At 43.3% G+C, this 24,652-nt stretch overlaps 1 protein-coding gene across 2 annotated transcripts; it reads left to right on the top strand.

Moving 5' to 3' along the window:
* The first annotated feature begins 77 nt into the window (after window positions 1–77).
* Ubr7 (ubiquitin protein ligase E3 component n-recognin 7) lies at window positions 78–19,186 on the top strand. 2 transcript variants are annotated; one of them, XM_052185190.1, is made up of 11 exons: window positions 82–315; window positions 3,936–4,069; window positions 4,463–4,523; window positions 6,078–6,173; window positions 7,605–7,658; window positions 8,074–8,179; window positions 9,509–9,717; window positions 10,421–10,570; window positions 11,647–11,809; window positions 13,200–13,261; window positions 17,179–19,186. In XM_052185190.1, the coding sequence occupies exons 1-11, from the start codon at window positions 166–168 to the stop codon at window positions 17,269–17,271; spliced, it is 1,278 nt and encodes a 425-aa protein (XP_052041150.1). In that variant the 5' UTR covers window positions 82–165; the 3' UTR covers window positions 17,272–19,186. The 2 variants fall into 2 exon arrangements, with proteins under 2 accessions (XP_052041151.1, XP_052041150.1); XM_052185191.1 differs by lacking the exon at window positions 10,421–10,570 and having other exon boundaries at window positions 78–315.
* Window positions 19,187–24,652: the final 5,466 nt, after the last annotated feature.

Raw genomic sequence — 24,652 nt, 5'->3', positions numbered from 1 at the left:
GAGGAATGACTTCCGATTTCCCAAATTTGCCCCGCCTATTTTCTTCCGTCTCCTTCCTCAGGATTGGTTGTCTGGTGCTCGGGCCCCGCCTTCTCGCGACGCCCCTGGCGGCCACTTTTCCCGCCTCCTCCTGGGCCACGCAGCGGAGCCCGGTGACAGTTGAGGATGGCCGGAGCCGAGAGCCCCGCCGGGTGCCAGGCGGAGCTGGAGCCCGTGGTGTCGCTGGTGGACGTGCTTGAGGAAGACGAGGAGCTGGAGAATGAGGCGTGCGCCGTCCTGGGCGGCAGCGACTCGGAGAAGTGCTCCTACTCGCAGGTGCGCGCGGCCCGGATGCTCCCGCCGCCCTGCCTGTTTCCCGCTGGCCGCGGCCCGGCCCGCTCCGGGGCAGCCCTTACTCTGTGCTTCCCCAGCCCCGGCCCGGCTGCCATTTGATGCTCAGCTTGTCGCCAACAGGGACACCTCTGTCCTGCTGACGGTACACTGCAGGCTCCGGTCCTGGGGCAGGAGCTCTGTCCTCCAGTTGTCGCCTCTTGGTGGCCTGCTTTCCGCGAGATTATTCTCGTGACCTCTCAAACCCAGATATTCCCCGCCCCACTTCTCCCACCCCTAACGAATGTTAATTAGGGACCAGATGGGAGAAAGTAAAGGGAAAGTGGGCCGGCTTTGAAAATCTTCCGGTGAGGGTGGCTTCTGGACACTCCTGCAGTCTAGTTTAACTGCTAGTTAATGGCTAGTTGGCGCCTCCCCGCGCCCCTCCCCCTCCCACTTTCTGGTTAAATGAAGTTCCGTGTGTGTGTGTGTGTGTGTGTGTGTGTGAATGAGACATCCCCTCTCCCTCAGAAGTAGATCGAAGCCAGAACATCAGGTGGCCCTGGAAAGCCAAGAGAAGAGAAAAGAATCTGCTTGGAGTTTGTGCGACCTTATGAACAAGAGTTTGAGGGGCTGAGGTGTAGTGTTTAGTGACATACTGTACGTTTAAGTACTGAAGTGGAAAAGGGTGGGTAGGAAGGAAACTTAACAAGAATGAGGATTGGTGGAAGGAAACAGTCAAACTATGCCCATAGGTGGAATAGAAGACTGGGGAAGGGACTTGGATTTATGGTGTGGTGTGGAGTGAAGTCATAATACTGTCTTCGTTGACCAAGTTGGGTTTGCACTGTAAAAATTGTTGGATTGTTGAATAAATCTTGTATTGCAGAAATAGTCACAGAATGGTGGCTGGTATTTAAATTTAGAGGATCACAGTTAGGTATCGAACCTTGGACAAAGGGGCTGTTGTGCCTATTTAACATATCAAAGCGGATGTTGGCCTGCAGGTTCTCTCTGCCTTTCAGTCCCTCCCAGGATCCTCCTGGCTAGCATACCCTACCCCCTATCCCTGACTTCTCCAGCCCAGGAGCTGGGCCACCCTTCCCCCAGCTTCCCTTCCCTAACTAACCCAGCCATTTGTTCATCCAGCTCTCTTGGGTCTCCTGGCTGTAGCACCTGACTCCTCATCCCTTCTACCTGCCCTTCCTCTCTCTCCTAGGTCCAGCTCAGGAGCCTTAAGACTCTGGACTCTTCCAGATGGCCTTGCCTCTGTGCTGTTCCTTTTATAATAACGTATTCTTCCACCATCCCAAGGAACAGGAATGTCCTTTCTTCCCTTCCTTCCTTTTCTTTCTTTCTTTCTTTCTTTCTTTCTTTCTTTCTTTCTTTCTTTCTTTCTTTCTTTCTTTCTTTCTATTCAATGACTACTAAACCACACACCCCACCCCTTCCTTGGTAGAAGGAAAGAAAGATCCTAAGTCTGTATGTAAGCTGTTTATATACTTATTTTTATACAATATTAATTAAAATTGTTGGAGATAGGATCTTAATGTAGCACAGATCTGTCTCGATTTTTTGATTCTTTTGGCTTCACCTCCCAAGTGCTGCTGGTATTACAAGTTTGCACCACCATGCCTGGCTTAAGTCTTGGTTTTTGTGATTTTTGTTTTTGTTATTTGAGACAGTCACATGTGTGGCTCTAACTGGTCTAAAACTCAATATGTAGGCGGGATTAGCCTTGAACTCACAAAGATCCACCTCCCTCCCAAGTGCTAGGATTAAAGGCCTGACCTTAAGTTTTTGTTTGCTTTCTTTCTTTCTTTCTTTCTTTCTTTCTTTCTTTCTTTCTTTCTTTCTTTCTTTCTTTCTTTCTTTCTCTCTCTCTCTCTCTCTCTCTCTCTCTCTCTCTCTCTCTCTCTCTTTCTCTCTTTCTCTCTTTCTCTCTCTCTTTTTCTTTCTTTCCTTCCTTCCTTCCTTCCTTCCTTCTTTCTTTTTTTTTCTTTTTTTTCTTTTTTTCTCTTTTTGGTTTTTCAAGACAGGGTTTCTCTATGTAGCCCTGACTGTCCTGGAACTCACTCTGTAGAACAGGCTGGCCTCAAACTCAGAAATCCACCTGCCTCTGCCTCCCAAGTGCTGGAATTAAAGGCATGTGTCCCCACTGCCTGGCGAAGATTTTGTTTTCAAGTAGTCATATCTATATAAGTATAGATATAAATAATAATAATAATTATTATTTTAGTTTTTTGAAACAGAGTTTCTCTGTGTAGTACCAGCTGTCCTAGAACTCATTCTGTAGCTCAGGCTGGCCTTGAACTCAGAAATATGCCTCCCTCTGCCTCTCGACTTAGCTGCCCAACATGTGTGCTAGGAACTCAGTGCTAGTTCTCTGAGAGAGCAGTATGTTCTTTTAAGCTCTGGGCCATCTAAGTTCAAGTCTGTTTTAAAAAGCCTGTTTACTGATTTGTATGGGCATGTGTACCACAGAACATATGCAGACAGACATCAGAGAACGACTTGGTGGAGCCAGTTGTTTTTTCTCCCTTTATACGGATGGGTTCTGGAGATGGAGTGCAGGTTTCCAGGCTTACACAGCCAGTGAGTGACTTTACCCACGGAGCTATCTCACTGGCCCTGCAGATTCTTTAGTAAAATAGGAGCTAATTGAAATAAAATAGAAGTTTGTGTAATTGGACTGGCTAGAGGGCCAGTGAAGTACTTGCTGCATAAGCATGAGGTGCTGTGCTGTCCCATTACCACATAAAGCCTGGCCTGTGGGGTTGTGCTAATAATCTCCTTTCTGGGGAGGTGTGTGCCCCCTTACCAACATTTCTAAGTTGCTGTTTTCCCTTCAACTTTTAATTTATCTACAGATAACTTGGAAGATAGTATGGATATCTGTGTACCTTGTGACTGTATTGCTTTTAAACATTTGTCTCTACTGAACACATTTGCCCTTTTTTTATATTTCATCATCATTTTTTTGGGGGGGGGGGTCTTTTTCAAGACAGGGTTTCTCTGTGTAGCCCTGGTTGTCATGGAACTCATTCTGTAGACCAGGCTGGCCTTGAACTCAGAATTCCGCCAGCCTCTGCCTTGCAAGTGCTGGGATTAAAGGCGTGTGCCACCACTGCCCGGCTTTGTATTTCATTACTTGACAGTAAGTAGTGGGCATAATTACACTTTTAGATGCTTCCCCATACATCTCTCCCCAAATTAAAATGATTAATTTTCCTCTTTGGTTGAATTAAAAGCATTTCTAAAATAAGAAATGTGAGGGCAGGAGAGATGGCTCAGTGATTAAGAGCACTGGCTGCTCTTCCAGAGGTCCTGAGTTCAATTCTCAGCAACCACATGGTGGCTCACAACCATCTGTAATGAAATCTGATGCCCTCTTCTGGTGTGTCTGAAGATAGTGACAGTGTACTCACATACATAAAATAAATTAAAAAAAAATCATTAAACAGATCAAGTTATTCACAGATTTAAACTTCCTATTGCTATAAGAAAAAAATTTACATAAAAATAAGCCTTGGCATAGATCTGGGGTTTGTAATAGTGTTTTTGATCCGTTGTTGGCTAACTAGTTTTTTTTTTTTCTTCTTTTTTGTTTTGGGCGGGTCTTTCAGGGCTCAGTGAAGAGACAAGCACTGTATGCCTGTAGCACCTGCACACCAGAGGGGGAAGAACCAGCGGGGATTTGTCTAGCTTGCAGTTATGAATGTCATGGAAGTCATAAACTATTTGAACTATACACAAAAAGGTAATGTTTTTTCTGGGTGTTTAGATTCTTTTGTAACTTCAATGGCTGCTTAATCTTGCTTTTTATTCATAGTAATTGTGTGTTAGTAAAAATTAATAGGGGAGGGAATGGTTTTTCTATAGCCCTTTTAATTATGGAAACTAACCCAAACTCATCTTTTTCATTATTTCATTTGTTTGTGTGTGAGAGTGATATAGATATTTGTTTTTTACGTGTAGTGATGTCCAGAGTTGTAATTGTCTGTTTTGTTGTTGGAAAACTCCAACAAGATACATGAACATCAAAAAGGCCATTTAGATTCTAGGAGTGAGTCAGAGAGCTGTGATTGGTACTGAAATTGTGGTTAGTTTTGAAAGAAAATGTAAATACATGTTCTTCCTTTTTTCTTAATAGAAATTTTCGTTGTGATTGTGGAAACAGCAAGTTTAAAAATTTGGAATGCAAATTATTTCCTGTAAGTAAGCATTGTGATTACAAATGTACTTGGGAGCAGGGATGGAGAGGTGGCTCAGGGGCTAAGAGCACTTACTGCTTTTCCCATGGTCCAGTTCAGTTCCAGCATCCATAGCTATGTGTAACTCCAGTTCCAGGGGACAGCCCCCCCCCAATATAAATATAAATAAAAATAAATCTTTTTTTTAAATGCACTTAATCAGCCAAGGTTGGTATTTATCAATGTGTTTTAAAACATTTTTTTTTTCCAAAACATTTACTCTTGAGTAATTTCACCTTTATGAAAAACCAGATGGTGACGGTGTTGGGAGTCTACAGAATACATTGCAGTTAATAGTGCAGGTCTGGGAGGAGATGCTCTAGGCTGATCTTTACTTGTGTTGGTCATGGGGCATGCTGAGGCTTCTAGAGCAAAGCATGTGACTGGATAAAGAGCTATGCTTAGAATCTGTCTGCAAAACAGTCAAACAATGCTTTCAAAGCTGCGGGAAGCTGCTGCAGGAAGCTGCTGCGGGAAGCTGCTGCGGGAAGCTGCGGATGAAGGAAGAACGATGGAGAAGGCCACATTATTCATTAATGATTGATAAAACTTGCTTCCTCTTTTAAGCTTATGACTAATTTTTGATAATTACTTTCCCTCCTTTTGCTCCCCAATAACCTGAAAGTCCTGGTATTCACTCCTGCATTTAAGGAAATATCTGAGGGTGAGAGAGGGGGCTTGGCAGTTGAGGGCATGTACTGTGCTTCCAGAGGACCTGTATCAGCACCCAGTACCCAGTTGTGTAGAACTGCCTGTAATTCCAGCTCCAAGGGAATCTGACTCCTTTAGCCTCTGCAGGCACCAGCACTCAAGTGCACAAACCAAAAACAAGTGAAGTGTGGTACGCTTACTCACTTGTATTCTCTCTCTCTCTTTTTTTTTTTCCAAGACAGGGTTTCTCTGTATAGCTCTGGCTGTCCTAGAACTCACTCTGTATACCAGACTGGCCTCGAACTCAAAAATCTGCCTGCCTCTGCCTCCCAATGCTGGGATTAAAGGTGTGTGCTACCACCGCCTGGTGCTCACCTGTTTTCTCAGAATTGGGGAGTCAGAAGCAGGTGGGTCTCTGAGTTCAAGGTCATCCTGGATTACATAATGAGTTTCAGGCCAGCTAGGGCTACATAGAGAGACCCTGTCTCAAAAACCATTTTAAAAATGTGTCTTGACATTCCAGGCCAGTGTCAGTTTATGATTATAAACTGGTCATACTTATGATTATTTTTTATGTTTTATGGTATGAGTATATAAATACATTTCTCCCAGTTGCTGCAAAGAAGACAGAGAAAATAAGGTTTTTTTTTTCTGTTTTTGTCTGTAGCTTAAAAATTATTTGTCTAATAGTGACTTTTTTTGTTTTTAATTTGTTTTTTGTTTTTTGGGTTTTTTTTGTTTTTGTTTTTTTTTTGTTAATAGCTTGTAGGAAGATATTTAATGCAGAAATTCCTTAAATGTATAAATTCATGGTGCATGACCTAATAGTACACCAGTATATGTACTGAACTTATTCTTTTTCAGGACAAATCAAAGGTAAATTCTTGTAATAAGTACAATGACAACTTTTTTGGCTTATACTGCGTTTGTAAGAGACCTTATCCTGATCCTGAAGATGAGGTAAGAGAACCACAAGTTTGAAATAAACTCATGCTGAATGGGGGTTTTGTTGTTGCTGTTTGTTTTAGTTTTTGTTTGTTTATTTTTATATATCATAGAATTAAAATATTGGAGAGGACTTTCTTTTCCCGCCATTAAATATTTTCTAAGAAATCACAGCTTCTTTCCTCTGTGAAGGAAAATAGCTATGCAAGCAGGCTTCTTTTAAAATTTCAATAACAAGTGTAAGCAGATCCCAGAGAATGTTCTGTGCATTCACTTCTGCAACCAGTTTCTTTCCATCAGCTTCTATAGTACACAGTGTGCAAGGTCAGCTGGATGTGGCAGCTCGAGCCTTTAGTCTTAGCACTTTAGGACTAGAGGCTGGGATTCACTCACAAGTTCAGGGTCAGACTGACCCACATAATGAGCTCCAAGCCAGGAGGGCTACATAGGCAGATCCTGTCTCAACCAGCTAAGAGAAAACAAATGCAAGCCTGCCTTGTAGCTTCCTTTAGAATTATTTGTATGTATGTGAGTGTTTTTCCCATGTGTATGTAGGTGTACTAAGTGGGTACCTGGTGTACATGGAGGTCATCAGGGCTTCGGATGCCCTGGAACTAGAGTTGTCAGCTGCTCTGTGGCTCTGGTAACTAGTCTAGGTTCTTTGTACAGTAGTGAGTGTTCTTAACCACAGAGTCATCTCCCTGGGAGGGAGGGAGGTGATAATTTTCTGAGTTTTCCTTAGGCAGTTTTGTTTGTATATTTACTGATCTGAAAGAGTACTTTGTACATATAGAGGACTTAACTTCCACCTTTCTGGCTTTTTAATCATCTGGAACCATAATTATTGAAACAAGTTATATATAAGGGGAAATTTGAGGTTTTTTTTTGTTTGTTTGTTTGTTTTTTAACAAAAATCTCTTAGAACTGGATATTTTTAAGAAAGGGGTAAATGTTTTCTTATAGTACTTTTGAAACAGAAGACTCCCTCCCTCTCAAAAAGTAGTAAATTAAGAGACAGAAAACAAAACTTCTATTGTATGTATGTATGTATGTATGTATGTGTATATATATATATACATATATATATATGTGTGTATGTATGTATGTATGTATGTATGTATGTATGTATATATGCATGTATATTTCTTAAAACACCACAGTCAAGGGACAGGAAAACAATAAGATGTTAACTAGTTAGTATGAAAGCCTAAGATAAATAGAAAATCATCCCCCCATACTCTACTTTGGTGAGCAATTTCCCTAGTGTTGCCTATCAAGGAGCTTTGATACTCACTTGCAAGAGGATTTGTCCTCTTGACTGTTCTTATGTGGATAGGTTTCTCATAGAGCAGCTAGAGAATTATCTAATTTTTAATTCTGTGGGGTCAGAGTTACTTCTGTACCTAGAATTCAAAACAATCATTAACAGATGCTTTGCTCTGTCAGGTTCCAGATGAGATGATACAATGTGTGGTCTGTGAAGACTGGTTCCATGGCAGGGTAAGCAAAACTTTGACCTTTTAAGATATTTCTCTTGGGGCATAATGGTACATGCCTATCATTCCAGAACTTAATAAGTTCAAGGCCACCCTCAGCTACTTGAGACCCTGTCTCAAATAAATGGGGCTGGGAAATTGCTCACTGGGTCAAAGAGCACACCTTTGATCCTAGTATTTGGGAGGCAGAGACTGGCTGACAGCTCTACGTTCAAGGCCAGTCTGGTTTACATAGCAATTCCCAAACCTGCCAGCACTTGCATAGTGAGACCCTGTCTCAAAACAGTATTTTTCTGTTTTATTTTATATTTCTTTTGATGAGCATGTGATCAGTGTTTTCTTGCACTCTCTGTTCATAAAACAACACATCGTAGCAGACTTGGTGATCACAGGAAACATCTGGGCTTCTGTATCCACAGCATCTTGGTGCCATTCCCCCTGAGAGTGGGGATTTTCAGGAAATGGTGTGCCAGGCTTGTATGAGGCGCTGTTCTTTCTTGTGGGCTTACGCTGCCCAGTTGGCAGGTAAGTGTTTTTGTGAGGTTGATTTGTGCTTGTGAAATGTGTGTGTTCAATCCAGAATGTTTAGTAGCTATTTTTAACTGGACTTTAGAGAGATCTAAGAACATCTCACTGTGTCCGTCTTCCACCCAGTGGACTGGTTTGGGAGCCTACCAGGAACAGATGTGAACTTGAATCCTATGAGGAAAGTACTGATGTGACAGAGTTAGAGAAAGTGCAGGAGGAAGTATTTGGATGGGATTTTGAAGGATAAATAGAACTAAAGTACATAGTTAAATCTAAGACATGTTTTGAAGGGATTGGCATCATAATTCCTAGGGTTATGACACAATGCCGTAGACTAGTCAATGATGGATAAATATTGCTCACAGTTCTTAAAGCTGACAGTGAAGGTCAAGGAAATGGATGTGAATGCCATTCTTCATACATGGGACTTTTCTCCTCCCAGATCCCACTCTCGCTTTACAGACCCTTGAGCTATGTGTATTTCCCACAGGGTTTTCCTTTTTGTTTTTGTTGTTGTTCTGAGGGGGTCTGCAGTCCTAAGGATCAAACCCAGACCCTCACATGTGCTAGGCAGGAGCTTTCTACCCAACCTCCCCCAGCATTGCCTGGCTGGTTTTCAAAGTAGGGTTTCTCTGTCACATAGGTTGGCCTCAAACTCCTGGATCCTCGTGCCTCAGTGTGGGTTTTCTTTGTCTTTCCCTCCATGTCAGGTGCTTTGCCCTAGATTGAAGCATCATTACCCACCATTAATTAGTTCCTCTGCCATTTGTCTCCAGACCCGTTCTTTCTGATTCCTTCCTTTCAATTAAAAACTCATGTTTTCCCAAATTGTCGTTTTCCTGCTTTTAGTTAAATCCTTTCCCACTGCCTTGTTTCTTTAGTTAGCCCTTCTTTTAACAGGTGTAGTGTATTCTTTATGTACGTAGTGCTTACGTGGTGGTGCATAGTTTTGAATGAACCATTTATTTGACCAGGCAGGCATACTGGTAAGAGTGCTAATTCATTTCTTTTCTTTTTTTTTAATGTTTGATTTATTTAATGTACATCTGCATGTACACCTGCATACCAGAAGAGGGGCATCAGATCTCATTATGAGATGGTTGTGAGTCACCATGTGGTTTCTGGGAACTGAACTCAGGACCTCTGGAAGGGCAGCCAGTGCTCTTAACTGCTGAGCCATCTCTTCAGCTCCTACTTCACTTGTTGTTGTTACAGAGGTTCAGGTTGCTTTGTTTCCTAGTTTGAGATATTTTAAGAGTGTGATTTCTTGGCCTGAGAGGCCTATGGACAGCTTTGTCATGTGTGTGTGTCTTGTTGAACCCACAGTCACCAGGATATCTGCTGAGGATGATGGGCCACTGCTGAATGCTGCTGGGGTGGCAGATCAAGATGTTATCAAGCCTGAAAATGGAGGTCCCCCAGATGACACCCTGAAAGAGGCTGTTCCAGAGCACGGAAGGGACTCTGGCCAGGAGGGGAAAGCTGAGCAGGACGAGGAGCCCTGTGCCAGCTCTGGCTCTGAGCCTGCCCGCCAGGTAGTGCATGACGGTCAAGCCACCTCCGAAGGGAAGCTGGGCTAGATGAGAGCACCCAGCCAGTGCTGGGGCCTGGAGTTTGGTCTCCAGACCTATGAGAAGATGCTGGCCATGGGCCAAGTGCTTTATACACAAGCATGAGATCTTTAGTTCTCTAGTACCTGTGTGAAGCAAACAAAATGGCCATGGCCAGGTTGGGCATGATGGCACTTTGATCCCAGCACTTAGAGGCAGAGGCAGGCAGATCTCTGTGAATTTGAAGCTGGCCTAGTCAACATAGCAAGTTTCAGTTTAACCTGTGCTGCACAGTGATACCCTGTCTGAGACAATCACAAAGCCTAGGGTCAGTGAGAGACCCTATTTAAAAAATAAAGGGGAGAAAATGACTGAAGAAGACTTGAATGTCAGTGTCCTTCCTACACACACACACACACACACACAGTGAATGAGAGAGAGAGAGAGAGAACGAGTGAGCGAGCGTGCACACTGGGCTTGTGGTTAAAAGCAGTGGCTGCTTCCCAGAGGACCTGGAGTTGACGTCTCAAACCCACATGTTTCCAGATGCCCTCTTATAGCCTTCATGGGCACCAGGCTCGCACACGGTGAGATACACATGCAGGCAATGCACCCACACACATAATACAATTATTTCTTTAAACTTAAAAAATACAGAAAATCATTTCAAAACTTAATTTTATTTCAGACAGTGTTTAAGAATGAAAATATCAAAACTGAGCCACAGTCCAGCTGCAGACTTCAGGAACTCCAAGCCAAGCAGTTTGTAAAGAAAGATGCTGCCACCTATTGGCCTTTGAACTGGCGCAGCCGACTGTGCACCTGCCGAGACTGTATGGTGAGTGTTGAGCTCCACTTGACATTCACAGATAAGACACTGCAGACTTGTTCATGGATCCATACAGGAGCTCAGGAGACACTGACTTCCTATGGGCCAGATGTATGAAGTCACACTTAGAGACTGAGTTCTTTCTTTTTTTTTTTTTTTGGAGACAGGGTTTCTCTGTGTAGCCCTGGCTGTCCTGGAACTCACTCGGTAGACCAGGCTGGCCTCAAACTCAGAAATCTGTCTGCCTCTGCCTCCCAGAGTGCTGGGATTACAGGCGTGCGCCACCACCGCCCAGCGTAGTTCCTTTTTTTTTTTTTAAAAAGACTTATTTATTTTATTTATTTGAGTGCACTGTAGATATCTTCAGATACACCAGAAGAGAGTACTAGATTACATTAGAGATGGTTGTGAGCCACCAGGTGGTTGCTGGGAATTGAACTCAGGACTTCTGGTAGAGTTGTCAGTGCTCTTAACCGCTGAACCATCTCTCTAGCCCGTAGACTAAAGTCTTGTAGGGGAAAATAGGAATTATGTGATACTTCCTATCAACTTTTAACAGAAAACAGTTCTGGGGCTGGAGAGAGGGTCAACTGGTAAGAGTACTTACTCTTGAAGAGGACCTGGCTCAGTTGCCAGCATTCTCATGGTGACTCATAAGTGTCTGTACTCCAGGCCCAGAGGATAGCTTCTTCTGGCTCTGTGGGCTCCTACCTTCATGCAGTGCACTGACATATACATAACTGCATTTTGTAGGCAAAATACCCATGCATATAAAAGTAAAGTAATTAAACAAAAAACTACCAGTTCTTTTCTTTATATCATAGACTTGCTTAGAAATCTAAGAGCTTGAAACTTAGTAAACTAGTAGATTTAAATTCAGACTATATAGACCAAATGTCCTGTGGAAGTTGGAAGATTTCTGAAAAATATCTGGGCCAAAAGTATAAATTCAACAGGCAGTTTTGAAGCTCACAATTTTCGAGGTGTGAATTTTAAACTTTTAAAGTTATTATTTATTCTCCTCAATTTGACTTTCTGAAAATGACATTCTAAATGAGGGAACTGGAATTTTTTTTTCTTTTTAGAAAATGTATGGAGAACTAGACGTCTTGTTCCTGACGGATGAGTGTGATACAGTTCTGGCTTATGAGAACAAAGGCAAGAGTGAGCAGGCAACTGAGAGACGGGACCCTTTGATGGACACCCTCAGCAGCATGGATCGAGTCCAGCAAGTGGAGCTCATTTGTGGTGAGTACTGTTCAAGGGTCTCCTTCGTTATACAGGGAGATGTGTAATCATCTGTGGTTCTAACTAAGTGAAAATTAGATTTATGTAGTAGACATTAGCTGTTGTTTGATTTTTAATAACACTGAATAGTTTAGTTGCTATTACCAGTGGATCATTAGTATTTCATGCTAGAATAATGTTTAAGAAACCACAGTTTTCTCCAGGTGGCAGTGCTTTAATCCCAGCACACCTTTAATCTCAGCACACCTTTAATCCCAGGCAGAGGTAGGAGGATTTTTGTTAAGTTTGAGGCCAGTCAGGAAAGAAGGAAGGAAGGAAAGAAAGAAGGAAGGAAGGAAAAAAGGAAAAGAAAGAAGCCACAGTGTGAACTATTTTAACTAAGGGTAGACATCTGAACATAGACTAGTAAGAAGAGTGTTTCATCTTTTAGAAGAGTTTTCACTGAGCATTCATTGTGTCTCCCTTTGGGAAGTGTGGAGAGTCCTTGGGTGCAGGAAATCATGAAGTCCCAGCATGATCTGGTGATCCAGGGTTTCAGATTTAGCCACTTGCGCCTTGGAATTCACAGCCTTTGTGTCCCTTTTATAGCATTAATCACTTCTCTTACTTGTAATCAGTTATTTCTTTTTTTACCTTAATTAGATTAAAAACTTAAAGTTTTTCTTAGTTGGTGTACAAGTAATAGACTTCATTATGATGTTTTCATATGAATATTTCCCTTTTGGGGGGGAATTTATGTATGTGCTCTCTCATTTATTTATGTATGTTCTCTCTCTCTCTCTTTCTCTGTCTCTCTCTCTCTCTGTCTCTCTCTCTCTCTCTCCTTTCTCTCTCCAAAAACCTGATTGTTTTTCAGTGATAGGAGCTGTGTTCGATTCATCAGTTGTGATAATGCCTCAAATGTACATAAATTTGAGTGAGCACATGAGTTTCAAGCTGTCTGATGAGGCCAGAAGAGACGGTGGCACACTCCTTTAGTCCTAGCACTTGGGAGTTAGAGGCAAGCTGGTCTACAGAGCGAGTTCTGGGCCAGCCAGGCTTACACAGGGAAACCTTGTCTTAAAAACAGCAAAGCAACAACAACAGAAGCTGTTTGATGAGTTTGTTAGTTGAGGGGCTTGATTTGCTGAGAAATTAGGAGCTGTTTGCAGAAGGCTCAGCTAGTTTTTATAAAGTGAGGATATTTCTGGGAGGTGTTTGTTTTTGTTAAACATGAAGACCCAGATACCAAAGTGAGGGAAGCAGACTAGAGAGGAGTGGGGAATAATACTCTCTGGATTTTAAGGAAAAAAACATTGGTATAAACTGTTAAACACTTGCCTAGCAGTGGCAAAGGTTTTAAAAATATATGGCCTATGTGAATTTGAGGTATTTTGTGCTTTTGATTTAGAATACAATGACTTGAAGACCGAACTTAAGGACTACCTGAAGAGATTTGCTGATGAAGGCACGGTATGTTGAGGTCAAAAACCTGATTGTTCATTTTCTTTAATGTTAAAAAATTGTTAGGAGGATAAAAGATTAAAATAACACCGGGCATGGTGGCACATGAGCCCAGCACTTGGGAGGCAGAGGCAGGTGAGTCTATGAGTTTGAGGCCAGCCTGGTCTACAGAGTGATCTCCAGGATAGCCAGAGCTATACAGAGAAACTGTCTTGAAAAACCAAAACCAAACCAACCAAACAAAAGAAAAGCACAACCTAAATGGAGTACTTGAGGTTCTTTTTGCTCCTTTCCAAAGGCTGGCAGAGGAGATGAAAGTTTTATGCAGAAACTATTTACTCCTATTGGCCGGCCGAGGAGGCTCAGTAAGGATCAGTAAAGAGACAGCGAAATCTCAAGGGCAGGATAGTTACTGTCTTAGTCAGGGTTTCTATTCCTGCACAAACATCATGACCAAGAAGCAAGTTGGGGAGGAAAGAGTTTATTCAGCTTACACTTCTGCATTGCTGTTCATCAGCAAAGGAAGTCAGGACTGGAACTCAAGCAGGTCAGGAAGCAGGAGCTGATGCAGAGGCCATGGAGGGATGTTTCTCACTGGCTTGCTTCCCCTGGCTTGCTCAGCCTGCTTTCTTATAGAACCCAAGATTACCAGCTCAGGGATGGTACCACCCACAAGGGGCCCTCCCCACTTGATCACTAATTGAGAAAATGCCCCACAGTTGGATCTCATGGAGACATTTCCCCAACTGAAGCTCCTTTCTTTGTGATAACTCCAGCCTGTGTCAAGATGACACACAAAACCAGCCAGTACAGTTACATAGGGTCTGACTGTAGTGGAGGGATCTGCTGATTTAGATCATGGGTCAGGGAATGGGAAGATGACTAAGCAGAAACAGTTAAACTAGGACCCTGAGCAGCCCAGTGTTGGAAGGAGACTTACCATCATGGGCTAAATAATCATTCTCCCATACAGTAGGTCTGTACTTCTTGTTTTAAAGATTTTATTTTTGTTTTAGGTGTATGATGTTTGCTTGTATGTATGAATGTGTACCACATGCATGCCTTGTCTCCAAGGAGGCCAGATGGAGTTGGATGCCCTGGAACTGAATTACAGGCTGTCGTGAGCCTCCATGTGGGTGCTGGGAACCAAACTCAGGCCCTGTGCAAGAGAGGACGAGGCAGTGCTGGGATTAAAGGTGTATGTCTCCATGCTCATCTCTGCCTTCTTGTGCTTTAGAACTAACCCTACTTGTCCACATCTTGTGGGTTACATCTGTGCTTTCTTGAGCTTCTTTTTGTTAGAATTGAATGTGTCATGGGAACAGTGTGACTTTTTTCCTTCAGTATATATAACCTCAGCATTCTTAAGACCCTTAGGGTGCTCATGATCTGATTCTGGTGTAGTTTGTGGTCATAGTTAATTAATTTATTAATTTTATGGTGTAGCATGGAGATGGCTGAGCAGATAAGAGCTCTTGCTACATGCGGCTCTCATAGATCTGAGTTTAAATTCCAAAATGTATATAAAAAGCTTGGTATACTTGCATGATTCTGTAACCCCAGTGCAGTGGAGGCAGAGACTGGAAGACTGTAAGAGCTTCTCAGTCACTAGCTAGCTCGCTCCAGCTTCAGTAGCCCAGCGATCTGCCTCAAAGGAATACAGTGCAAAGGGATCTTAGCAGAAGACCTGACGTTCTCCGGGGCTTCTGTGTGTATATACACCCAGGCATACATCCCTGAGAACACACCCTATTTCCTTTCTCTCTCAAAACCATGTTAGAAAAACATAGTCTTTTTCAGTTTACAATTTGAAACTATTTAATACAGAGAAAATTTTGCACTTGATGGGATAATTTAAAAGAACAGAAAATGTAATTTTAGAAAATTTTGGGGCAGATCGGGCATGGTAACACATCTTTAATCCCAGTACTTGGAAGGCACAGGCAGGTGGATCTCTGTTAGTGGGTTCCAGTCAGGGCTACATAGTGAGACTCCGTCTCCAAAGGAGAGGGTATTATCTGGGGGTGGGGGTGGGGGCTGGAGATATGGCTCAGCAGTTAGGAGGGCTGCTCTGCCACAGGACCTGAGTTTGATTCTCAGCACCCACAGGGCAGCTCATAACTGTAACTCCAATTCCAGGAGACCCAACACTTTCTACTGGCTTCCGTGGGCATTGAATACAGTTGGTACACAGACATGCAGGCAAAACACCCATACACATAAAATAATATACATAAATTTGTAATTATTGTGTGGCCAGAGAGATTGTTCAGTGGGTAAGGGCACCTGTCATCAGGCTTGCTAACTAAGTGGAGCCCACAGAGTTGGGGGAGCACTCCTGAGAGGTATTCTGACCTTTGTGCGTATGCTTTCCCCCAGGAAATAGATGAACATGACTGAAGACAACTAGAATTCAGAATGTGACTTTGCTGTGTGTGGGCTTAGGTCTCCTAACCACAGTGCCCAGGAATAAATAGTATTTTCCTTCATGGCTTGCTGTTAATGTTTGTAATTCAAGGTCAGGACAGATTATTTTGCTCATGTGCATTCAAGTGCATTTTTCTTTTGTTCCTTTCCTCCTCCTCCTCCTTCTCCTCTTCCTCCTCTTCTTCTTCTTCCTCCTCCTCTTACTCCTCCTTTCCCCATCCTTCCTTCCTACCAATAAACACATGTGTTTGTATTTAAAAAGAGATGAAGAAACCTGTCTTGTGATGGCTGCAGTAGACTCAGGGATAGGTTGTCCCAGCTTACCTCATTTTAATCCATGTTTCCATTGCTCTTAGTATTACAGACAGTTTTATATGTGAATCTTTAAATCCTTTGTCATAACTTAAAAGCAGTGCATCCATAATTTGACTCTATTTTGAGAGTTTTTCTCTATTTTCTCCCCATTTTTCTATTGATGTAACAACCATCTTTTATAGACTCAAGGTACATTTAAAAAAAAAATTTAAGTAAAGATATTCTTCCCCATCAGTGCAGAAGAAAGCACAAAGCCAGGCTGAGTGTGGTGGTACACCACCTTTATTCCAAGCACTTGGGAGGCAGAGGCAGTGGATGTCTTTGTGTTCCAGGCCAGCCATGGCTACCTAGTGCAGCGAGAAAGCACAGACCTAGAACAGAATGCTTCCATCTGCTGTGCTGTGCGGACCAGAGGGAAGCTGTGCTGCTAAGCGTGTGTGTGACCTCAGGCCTCTCGGGTCATCGTGGGGGGCTCTGATGGTTCACCTAATCCTTACTAACAGCAGACTGTGTGCATGAGACTGGAGCTCACCTGAGCCTCAAGTGGCTCTGCTAGATGGGCGCTGCTTTCCTAGTTTTCATGGGCAGATGTGATGCAAATGGAGCTTTGAGCCATTCTCCTCTGCTGCCTGGCTGTGTGACTGAGTAGTCAGCCTCTGTTGGCCTTGGTGAGCATTTCTGTAAAAGGGCGGTGTTAACTATACACCAAGATACAGACTGTCAAATGTGGTTTGCCTTAGGATTTCTCCCACTGCTGTGACAGGAAAACAGTCTGCTGAGTCAAACTCCTTTGAGTTGTAAATCTGCCACCCTTGTCATGACAGCCTTGATCACTGCCCAGCACATGGTATTCTCCGCTCTGGTGCTTGCCAGCTTGGGTGTGGACCCCACAGTCTCACACCGAGGTGAACTTACCAACGTTCAACCCTGTAGTGAGTGGAGGGTGCCTGCAATTCTTTTTCGTTTTATTTTTATAGTTTTTGAAACTGGGACACATTAGGTAGCCCAGGCTGGCCTTGAACTTGTGGCTGTCTTCTTATACTAGGATTTCAGACTGTGCCACCAGGGTAGTTTCCTGCCTCTGGAATTAGCCAGTGGAGTCCTTTGGCTTGCTTGTGAGTGCTCTGACCTCGCTGCTATTTTAGAATGTAATTCCCTTCCAAATCTTGGCTTTTCATCAACAGGTTGTTAAGAGAGAAGACATTCAGCAGTTCTTTGAAGAGTTTCAATCAAAAAAGAGAAGGCGAGTGGACGGCTTACAGTATTACTGCAGCTAAAGTGGAGTGCCTTGCTTCCTCAGCCAGGGTCATGAAATGCCACTGTTCCGGAATAAAGAGACCTGTGTCACACTTGGTCCCCTTTCCATCCCCCCCCCCAACCCCCGTGGCCTCGGGCTCTTCTCCTTAACAGTAGCTGCAGTGTTTACGCTGATCTCTCAACAAGTATCCTCTCTGACTCCGCTCATTCCACAGACTTCAGCTTTCCTGCCCAGGATACCTAGGATTTTTATGTTTTACGAAGTTTGTTTTGATCTTACGAAAGCAAATTAGCTTCTTTTCTAGCAGTTTGTTCCGTGACTCCCACATGTATGTCTACAGAGCTATTGCTCCCTGGGTCTTCTGTGTCTTGCAGGTTCTCTTCCTGTCAGCCCCAAACCTCTGGGGAAGAATCCCCCTGCCCCATGATCACAGTGCCTTGGGTCAAAGCTTCCTCAGCCTGTTCTGCCAGTGCTCTCAGTGCTTTCTGAGATTTGATCATGGCTGGAAGTGATTGGGAACTTTTCTTTGTACCAACCTTCAGAGTAGCCAGGACTTATGTTGATGTCTGTTGGAGGCTGGCTCATGGCAGGATTGAGGAAGCAAGCCTTTGTTCTGAATTTCGCTAATTTAAAGTGAAATTTCATAACCATTCTAGTGGCCCTCATCCATCAGCGTTAGTGCTGTAATACTCCCAGGGCTTCCAGGGAACCCACTAGTGTGAGCCCCTCTGCTGCTGCCTAAACAACCAGATCCTACCCAATGTGGGTGCTTTACAGAGTCCTCTGCTTTCTTACATTATCAGGGATATGCATAAGCATATATTTAAAATGGACCTATTTTGATACTGTTCTGTTAGAAAAATGTTATTGGAACCCTGGTAAGTTATTTTTTTCCCGGAATCTGCTGAAGACAAAGATACTGAGTGACCGTAGTGGTAGTAAGTGGGGCAGTGACAGCCCTATTAGAGACGGAGGATTCCAGGCAAAGCCCTCCGCTACATTCATGTTGTGTGTGTATGTAAACAGTGTGCACAGTCATGCCCTCCTGACTGGTCTGAAGGTCTTCATGGATTATTATATAAAGTTCTGTGTTTGAGGGAAGTATTTCAGATGGTGTGAAGTGTTTTCAAGCTCCCTCAGTCTATGTGGAAAACATCTTTGATCCACAAAGACCTAAGTTGCACCCTCAAGAGGAAAAAGGTCTTCCCTTGCACACTGTGAGGTAAATATTTTTGCGTATGAGCAGCAGGTGAATGCATGAATACTCCGATTCCTGGACAAGATGATGTAGCCTACAAATCAGGCCTCAGGAGATGGCATGGCTCCTGGACTGTATACAGCTTGCAATCTTCTAGTGACAGACCCTGTGAAGACTGCTATGTGGAGCTGGAAGGTTCTTCTGGCTGCAGGCAAAGCCTGTGTGCACTGAGCTGGCCTAGATTGGGCCCAGCCAAAAACCCCAGGTCCTACAGCCTAGGGATCTTCCAAGTCTGAGGATATTTTCACTTTGAGAGTTGTACTTTCCATGTACCAGCATGTCCTCAAAACTTCTATATTCCCAGATGTCAGATTTAACTACCAAAAAGTTCCTGTCTGCCCTTGATAGGTCAGAACCAAGGCTTAGCAGCAGTGTCAGTGAGAAGCAAAAATACAAACAGCCCATGTTGAAGGGCTTGCCTAAGAAAGTTTCCCTACTTAACCAGAAAACCTCCTTTTGTACCTGTTCACAACTAGTTTTCTTACTGACTATTCTCGTAGAGATGGTTTGGGCCAACATGTGGCAGTTGATATTAATGCATGTTTTATGCAGAAGAAAATGTGATACTAGTTGCTTTTAAGGAATTCTGGCATTGTATGTACATTTTTGTAGAAATTCTTACTCAACATACTTCAATCAGGTTTCTGTAAAATCCAAATTAAACCTATTCAAAATAGTTGCTTTTCTGATTGTTCTTGGTCCTGTTTTTTTTTTTTTTTTTTTTTTTTTTTAAACCTCATTCTGGTCCTACCTAAATCTACAAGGCCTCTGTTTGCTGGTGGTGTCTCCCCACAGCTTTCCTACCCCAGGATTCTGGTTCAGAATTGGAGGCAGTTCATTTTGTGGTTGCTACTCTATAAAATGGGTCCTGGCTCTAGGGGAATGGCTCAGCAGGGTTATGAGAGTTTGCTGCCCAAGTGTGACCTGAGTTCAAATCCCAGGACCTACTCAAACATGAGTACTCACATGTTGGTAGTCCCTGTTACTGTTGAGTGGTGGACACGAGGGTCGGGGCTACCAGCCTAGGTCCAAGTTCAGTAACGGATGCCGTCAGAGAGATGGGGAGAGTGATACAGCCCACAGGTGAATTAAGTGTTCTCTCATCCTTGACCTGTTCCTGTAGCTAAAACCCTTGTGAGGGCAGACATCCTCTGAGCCCGGAAAGGCTCTCTTGGGTGAGGCCAGGAATGCAGCAAATAACTAGCAATCAGGATAGGATGGCTAAGCAAAGGGACTAAGCCCCAGAAATAACCAACTGTTTCAAATCACTTGGTGTTCTGTATTTGTAATGGGGGTGGCATTCTGGAAACTATGGGCTAGTCATGTGCCAGGGATCCTGATTAAGGGACAGCAGCAGATGGACATGCTGTACCTGTCAAATGCCCTAGGTTTTTGGTCAGACATGAGTGCTGCAGTTGGTTACTGAAGAGACATATAACTGCTCAGAGTGCTGAGAATGTGACCATTGACTGGTCAGCCCTAAATGAAGCCGTCTACAGTGCCCCTTCCAAGGGTTAGGCAAAGGAAGAAGAGGTAGAAAGACTCAGCATGGATGTTGGGGTGTGATGTGGAATGCTATCTTCTGGCCATCACGTGACTCTTGAAAGAAAAAAAAACAGGTGGAAATGTTTTGAGAAGTGAGGAAGTAATAGTCTTTTTCCTTTGATTTGAAGAGGTAATATAGGTCATGGTGAGTGGGTGAAGCCTGATGTCCTGAGTTTGAGTCCCAGATGGAAGGAGAGAACTGACTCCTCTAAGCTGTCCTCAACCTCCACAAGCTGTGTGGCGTAAATAAATGAGAGCAGGGGTTGATGGGTTTCTCTTGGCAGTGGAACATGTGCTTAGCATACCTGAGGCCCAACTCTCAGCCCCATTAAAGAAAGAACCAGTATAAAGTACAATAAACAAGTAGCAAGCAGGGGACAGAGGCTAAAGCTCACCTTTAACCTCGGTGCTCAGAGGGCAGCAGGATCTTGAGTTTGAGGCCAGCGTGTTCTACAGTTTTAGGTCAGCCACAGCTACCGAGAGACCTTTAAGCAAAAGAGGCAGAGAGCAAGAGATAAGACTACAGTTCCACCACCCCATTAGCCCTTTCAGGGGCAGCCCTGTAAGCACTTTTGAGAACTGTCACATACATCTTACTTTATCTGTCATTTTCTCTACTCCACATTAAGTGTGTGTGGCACTTTTATCCTGAAGCTGTCCCTGTAGCTGCCTTGGTTGGCAGTGCTACACCGAGTACCACACTACAGTTTTCCTTCCTGCTGTGGGGGCCGGGTCAGTGAGCTCCTGAAAGACCTAGGAAGGTAGGGTCCTCAGGGTCTTTACCTGTGCCTTCCATCTTCCAATATTCACCTCAGTCATGAAGTCTATGCAGGCAACTCTCCCTGACTTTCTCCCTAAATGCACTTATCCAGTAGGTACTCCTTAGAACTCCTGGCCAAACTCATGACCAAACTCAGCTCATTCCCGTCTAGTTCAGACTCTCCTCGTCTTGCCTAACAACTGTAGTGGCTGGTGTTCTCTTGCTGTGTTTGTTACCCAACAAACCTGTTTGCAGTGTTCCACACATAGGCTAAAGGAAGCCTGCCTTCCCCGACCTGGGCAGAGGGGAATGGGGTGGTTCCTTTAGATTTTGCCAATTTAGAAATTGGCAAAAGAGACAGAATCACCATGATTTGGAGGGAAATGGATCAGATTTAGAGCGGCAGAAGGAAAATCATCTGTGATGTCGGTAAGGAGGAATGCAGCTCCCCAAAGGGCTGCCCAGAAGGGAGCAAGGACCAGGGAACTGCCCAGGAGGAGCCAGGGCAACAAAGATAAAATATAGAATTGGAGGGCGGTAAGCCAGAATTACAGGAGGGAAATGTGTGCTAGCCGCAGGGGGGATTAGAACTGTTCAGCCTTTGAGCTAGCCAAGGCATTTTAAAATTAACTGGTGTGTGTGTGTCTTCCATTCACAAATCTAGATAGTTCCTGGGTGGATGCCCCTGAGCTAAAGTGGCTTAAACTCTGCACCCTTTGCAGCCCGCAGCCATCCCACTTGGCTCTCTGCATCACTCCCGAGCCTCTTCAGTTCCCACTCATGGGAAAGCTGGCTTATACCTGCCTCCCCACCCTCCATTTCAGGCTAAAGCATTAGAGCCAATCTCAACAGCTTTGCCTGTCCAAGAGATAGAAGCTAGTCCACTATCTTGTCCCAGAGCCCTCATGTGTGCCTAGCCCTCCTTGCCACCTCAAGCTTTGCCCTCTACAGCCCTCGCTAGCTTCTAGTCCTAGCAGTTGTCTTCTCTCTCCTCACCTGCCAAGTCTTCCTACCCCAGCCTCCCTTTAACAGTATCTTTTCTTCCAGGACATTAAAATGTTGAAGTAAGTGTCTTTAGTCCGAGGTCTTCCGTGCTTGGAGGTCTCAATACCTGGATACATCTTTGTATCTGACCACAAGGCACTTCAGGTGCCCAGTAAATGGCTGAATTTCCCCTGGAGACTATTGCTTCAATTTGTACAATTAAATCTCTCAAAAATGTCCTGGGTGAAATAAACGTAAACTTGGACCAGAATGGGTAATTTTCAAGGAAACCATCACCACCATCATCAAAATGTTTCTGAATAACTGAAAACATTAGAAAATCTAGAAACCCTCCAGATTCTACCCTTGAGGGGTACAACCACATCTGTAGATGGAGACCAGATGCTGTAAGCTAGAACAGACTATATCCAACTCAGCAGGTTCTATACAAGCCATTTATTTGAAATGCCAACTATATGTAGGATAAAGTTGGTGTTACATGCTTATCAGTAACAGTAGAAAAATAGAACCAGTGAAAACCTCTGTACAACTGTGATGGTACTCAAAAGAGAAATGTATCGTTTACAATGTTTCACACAGACGAATTCAAGTTTGGAGGTACCTAAATAAAAATACTATATATTTCTTTAAAAAACACTATGTACAATTGAAGCGTAAACAAGTTTTACAAAGTACTGGTTATGCAGGTTGTAAAAACACTTGCATAGGACATGAAATCAGTTTAAGAAAGATTTCTGAGCCTTTAGCATTGAAGGCACTTGACTTTACCATTAACAGCACAACCACAAGAAACGCAGTGGTGGAGGCCAGATGTGGCACATACACAGACGGCAAGGGAGCTCAGGAACCTCAGGGTTTTCAACTGCCTCATCTAAGAGCAGACTTCCCTAGCGTCTACCCAGATAACCTAGACAGGCATACCCAAGGACTATTCCAGAACGTATCTGATCTCAGAGCCCACATATACACGAGTAGAAGATATTTCCAGGACACAGACTTGCAGTTGTTCTAGAAAAATGGCCGCAGCATTATAATATTCTGAATACAGAAGATTGATACGGTCATGGATATACATTTTAAAGAAAACAGAATCAAAAGACTTGCCCAGACAATAATCACATAACAGCTAGTACAACTGTTGGGACAAAAGAACTTACACTTTACAGAGCACTGTTCAGAGCAGTGTTGATAGAGGATAGTAGAACACCTGCAGGGCGTGCAGAAGAGCTCTTAGCAAGATTATCTGAATGAGGCTTGAAAGTAACTACATGGTAGACTTTGTGAACCGCTGCAGACCCGGGGATAGCACCCATCACTGCGGCATTATTAGTCTTGACTACAAAGCTTAACTCAGCCCCAAGAAACACGTAAATGCCTTATCACCGCAAAACAGTGGTCTTAAGCAAATTTCACGAAAAAGCATTTCTCTGTTAAAAGGCAAGTTCAGTATTACGAAGACATCTCCTTGTAGATACAGGGAGTGTTCGTTGATCCTTCAACTCCAGAGAACGCACCCGACCGAGGCCAGCTTCGGCCCATCTGGCGCCACGTGCCATGCATCAGCTCTCACTACAGTCTGCAGCATCAGTTTCATTCAAATGTACAGCAGTTGTGCCCACTGCTATCAATTTCAACAAACAATGGAAGAAAATGCAATAAAGGATGACAAATGTTAACAAAAAAACCTGAAACCAAACAGAACGGCCAATGAGGAAGCAAACCAGGAACTAGGTTGAGTGAGAGTAGAGGCACAGAAGACATATTTAACACTATAAGCCCAACAGGTTACAGAAATGCTACGCTAGCTCGGGCCTAGGGACTGCACTGAAGAACAAAGCCAATGGAGGAATGTACAAGGGGGACAGGACAGTGCATGGAAATTTAAGGATCTATGTTTTGAATGGTTTTATTTTTTCTCCTTATGAGCACAGGCAACTTTAAATGTAAGTTATTTTTCAAAATTACAAGACTAAAACAAAAATACAAAAATATACAAAAAAAAAAAAAAAAAAAAAAAAAAAAAAGGATCAACAGTGTCTTGGGAACTGATTCTCCAGCCTCAGCACTCAGTGGGACTGGAATGGTGATTGTCCAAACGGCCTGATTGTCCCTGGCCTCAAAAGGAGATCTGGGATTTTGTGATTTGGTTCTTATTAAATTTCTATACTAAGAAAAATGCCAGTTCCCGTGACCTAAGGTTTATATTATACATAAATACCTTCCTTTCTGAGACCAACCTTATTCACACTTCACATTAGTTAAGTACAGCATTAAGAAATTTCATAGATGGTTCACAGCCACGGGCACACAGTCCAGCTTCCTACAAACACCTATCCTATCACACACAACACCACACCTGTTTATCTTCTGCAAGTCACACCAGTCCATGATCCTACAGATTAAAGCAAGGTTTCCCTCTATCCACACAGTTTGGCCAGGTAACCTACTAAGACACTAAAAACAAACCTTATAAATTAAATAAGACTACAAATGGTGTCCATTTACTTTTATAATTATATCATGTGAATTAGAGAGTGCATTTAATGAATCTTCAGAAAAAATTTAAAAAGTGTTTGATCAATGGTCCTAAAATGTTAAAAACCAAAATCTATCAAAGGTGAGAAAGCTTGGATGTTCTTGCTTCTCTGCAGCATTGCACAATACAGTCTGATCTGGAACAATCCCAAACCACATCAAACAATTAGGTCCCAGAAACGGGCAGGTACAGAATGGAATTGCTTTTGCTCCCTTTTGATTCTGCAACCTGAGACTGTGCTTCAAAAGATACAACTTTTAAAGATGCGCAGAGCCCTGTGGTTTTCTACCTTAAGG

This window comes from Apodemus sylvaticus, chromosome 6, assembly GCF_947179515.1.
Source record: "Apodemus sylvaticus chromosome 6, mApoSyl1.1, whole genome shotgun sequence".
Taxonomy (NCBI): Eukaryota; Metazoa; Chordata; class Mammalia; order Rodentia; family Muridae; genus Apodemus; species Apodemus sylvaticus.
Note: the sequence above shows the minus strand (reverse complement) of the source record. Positions and strands in the feature narration are given on the sequence as shown.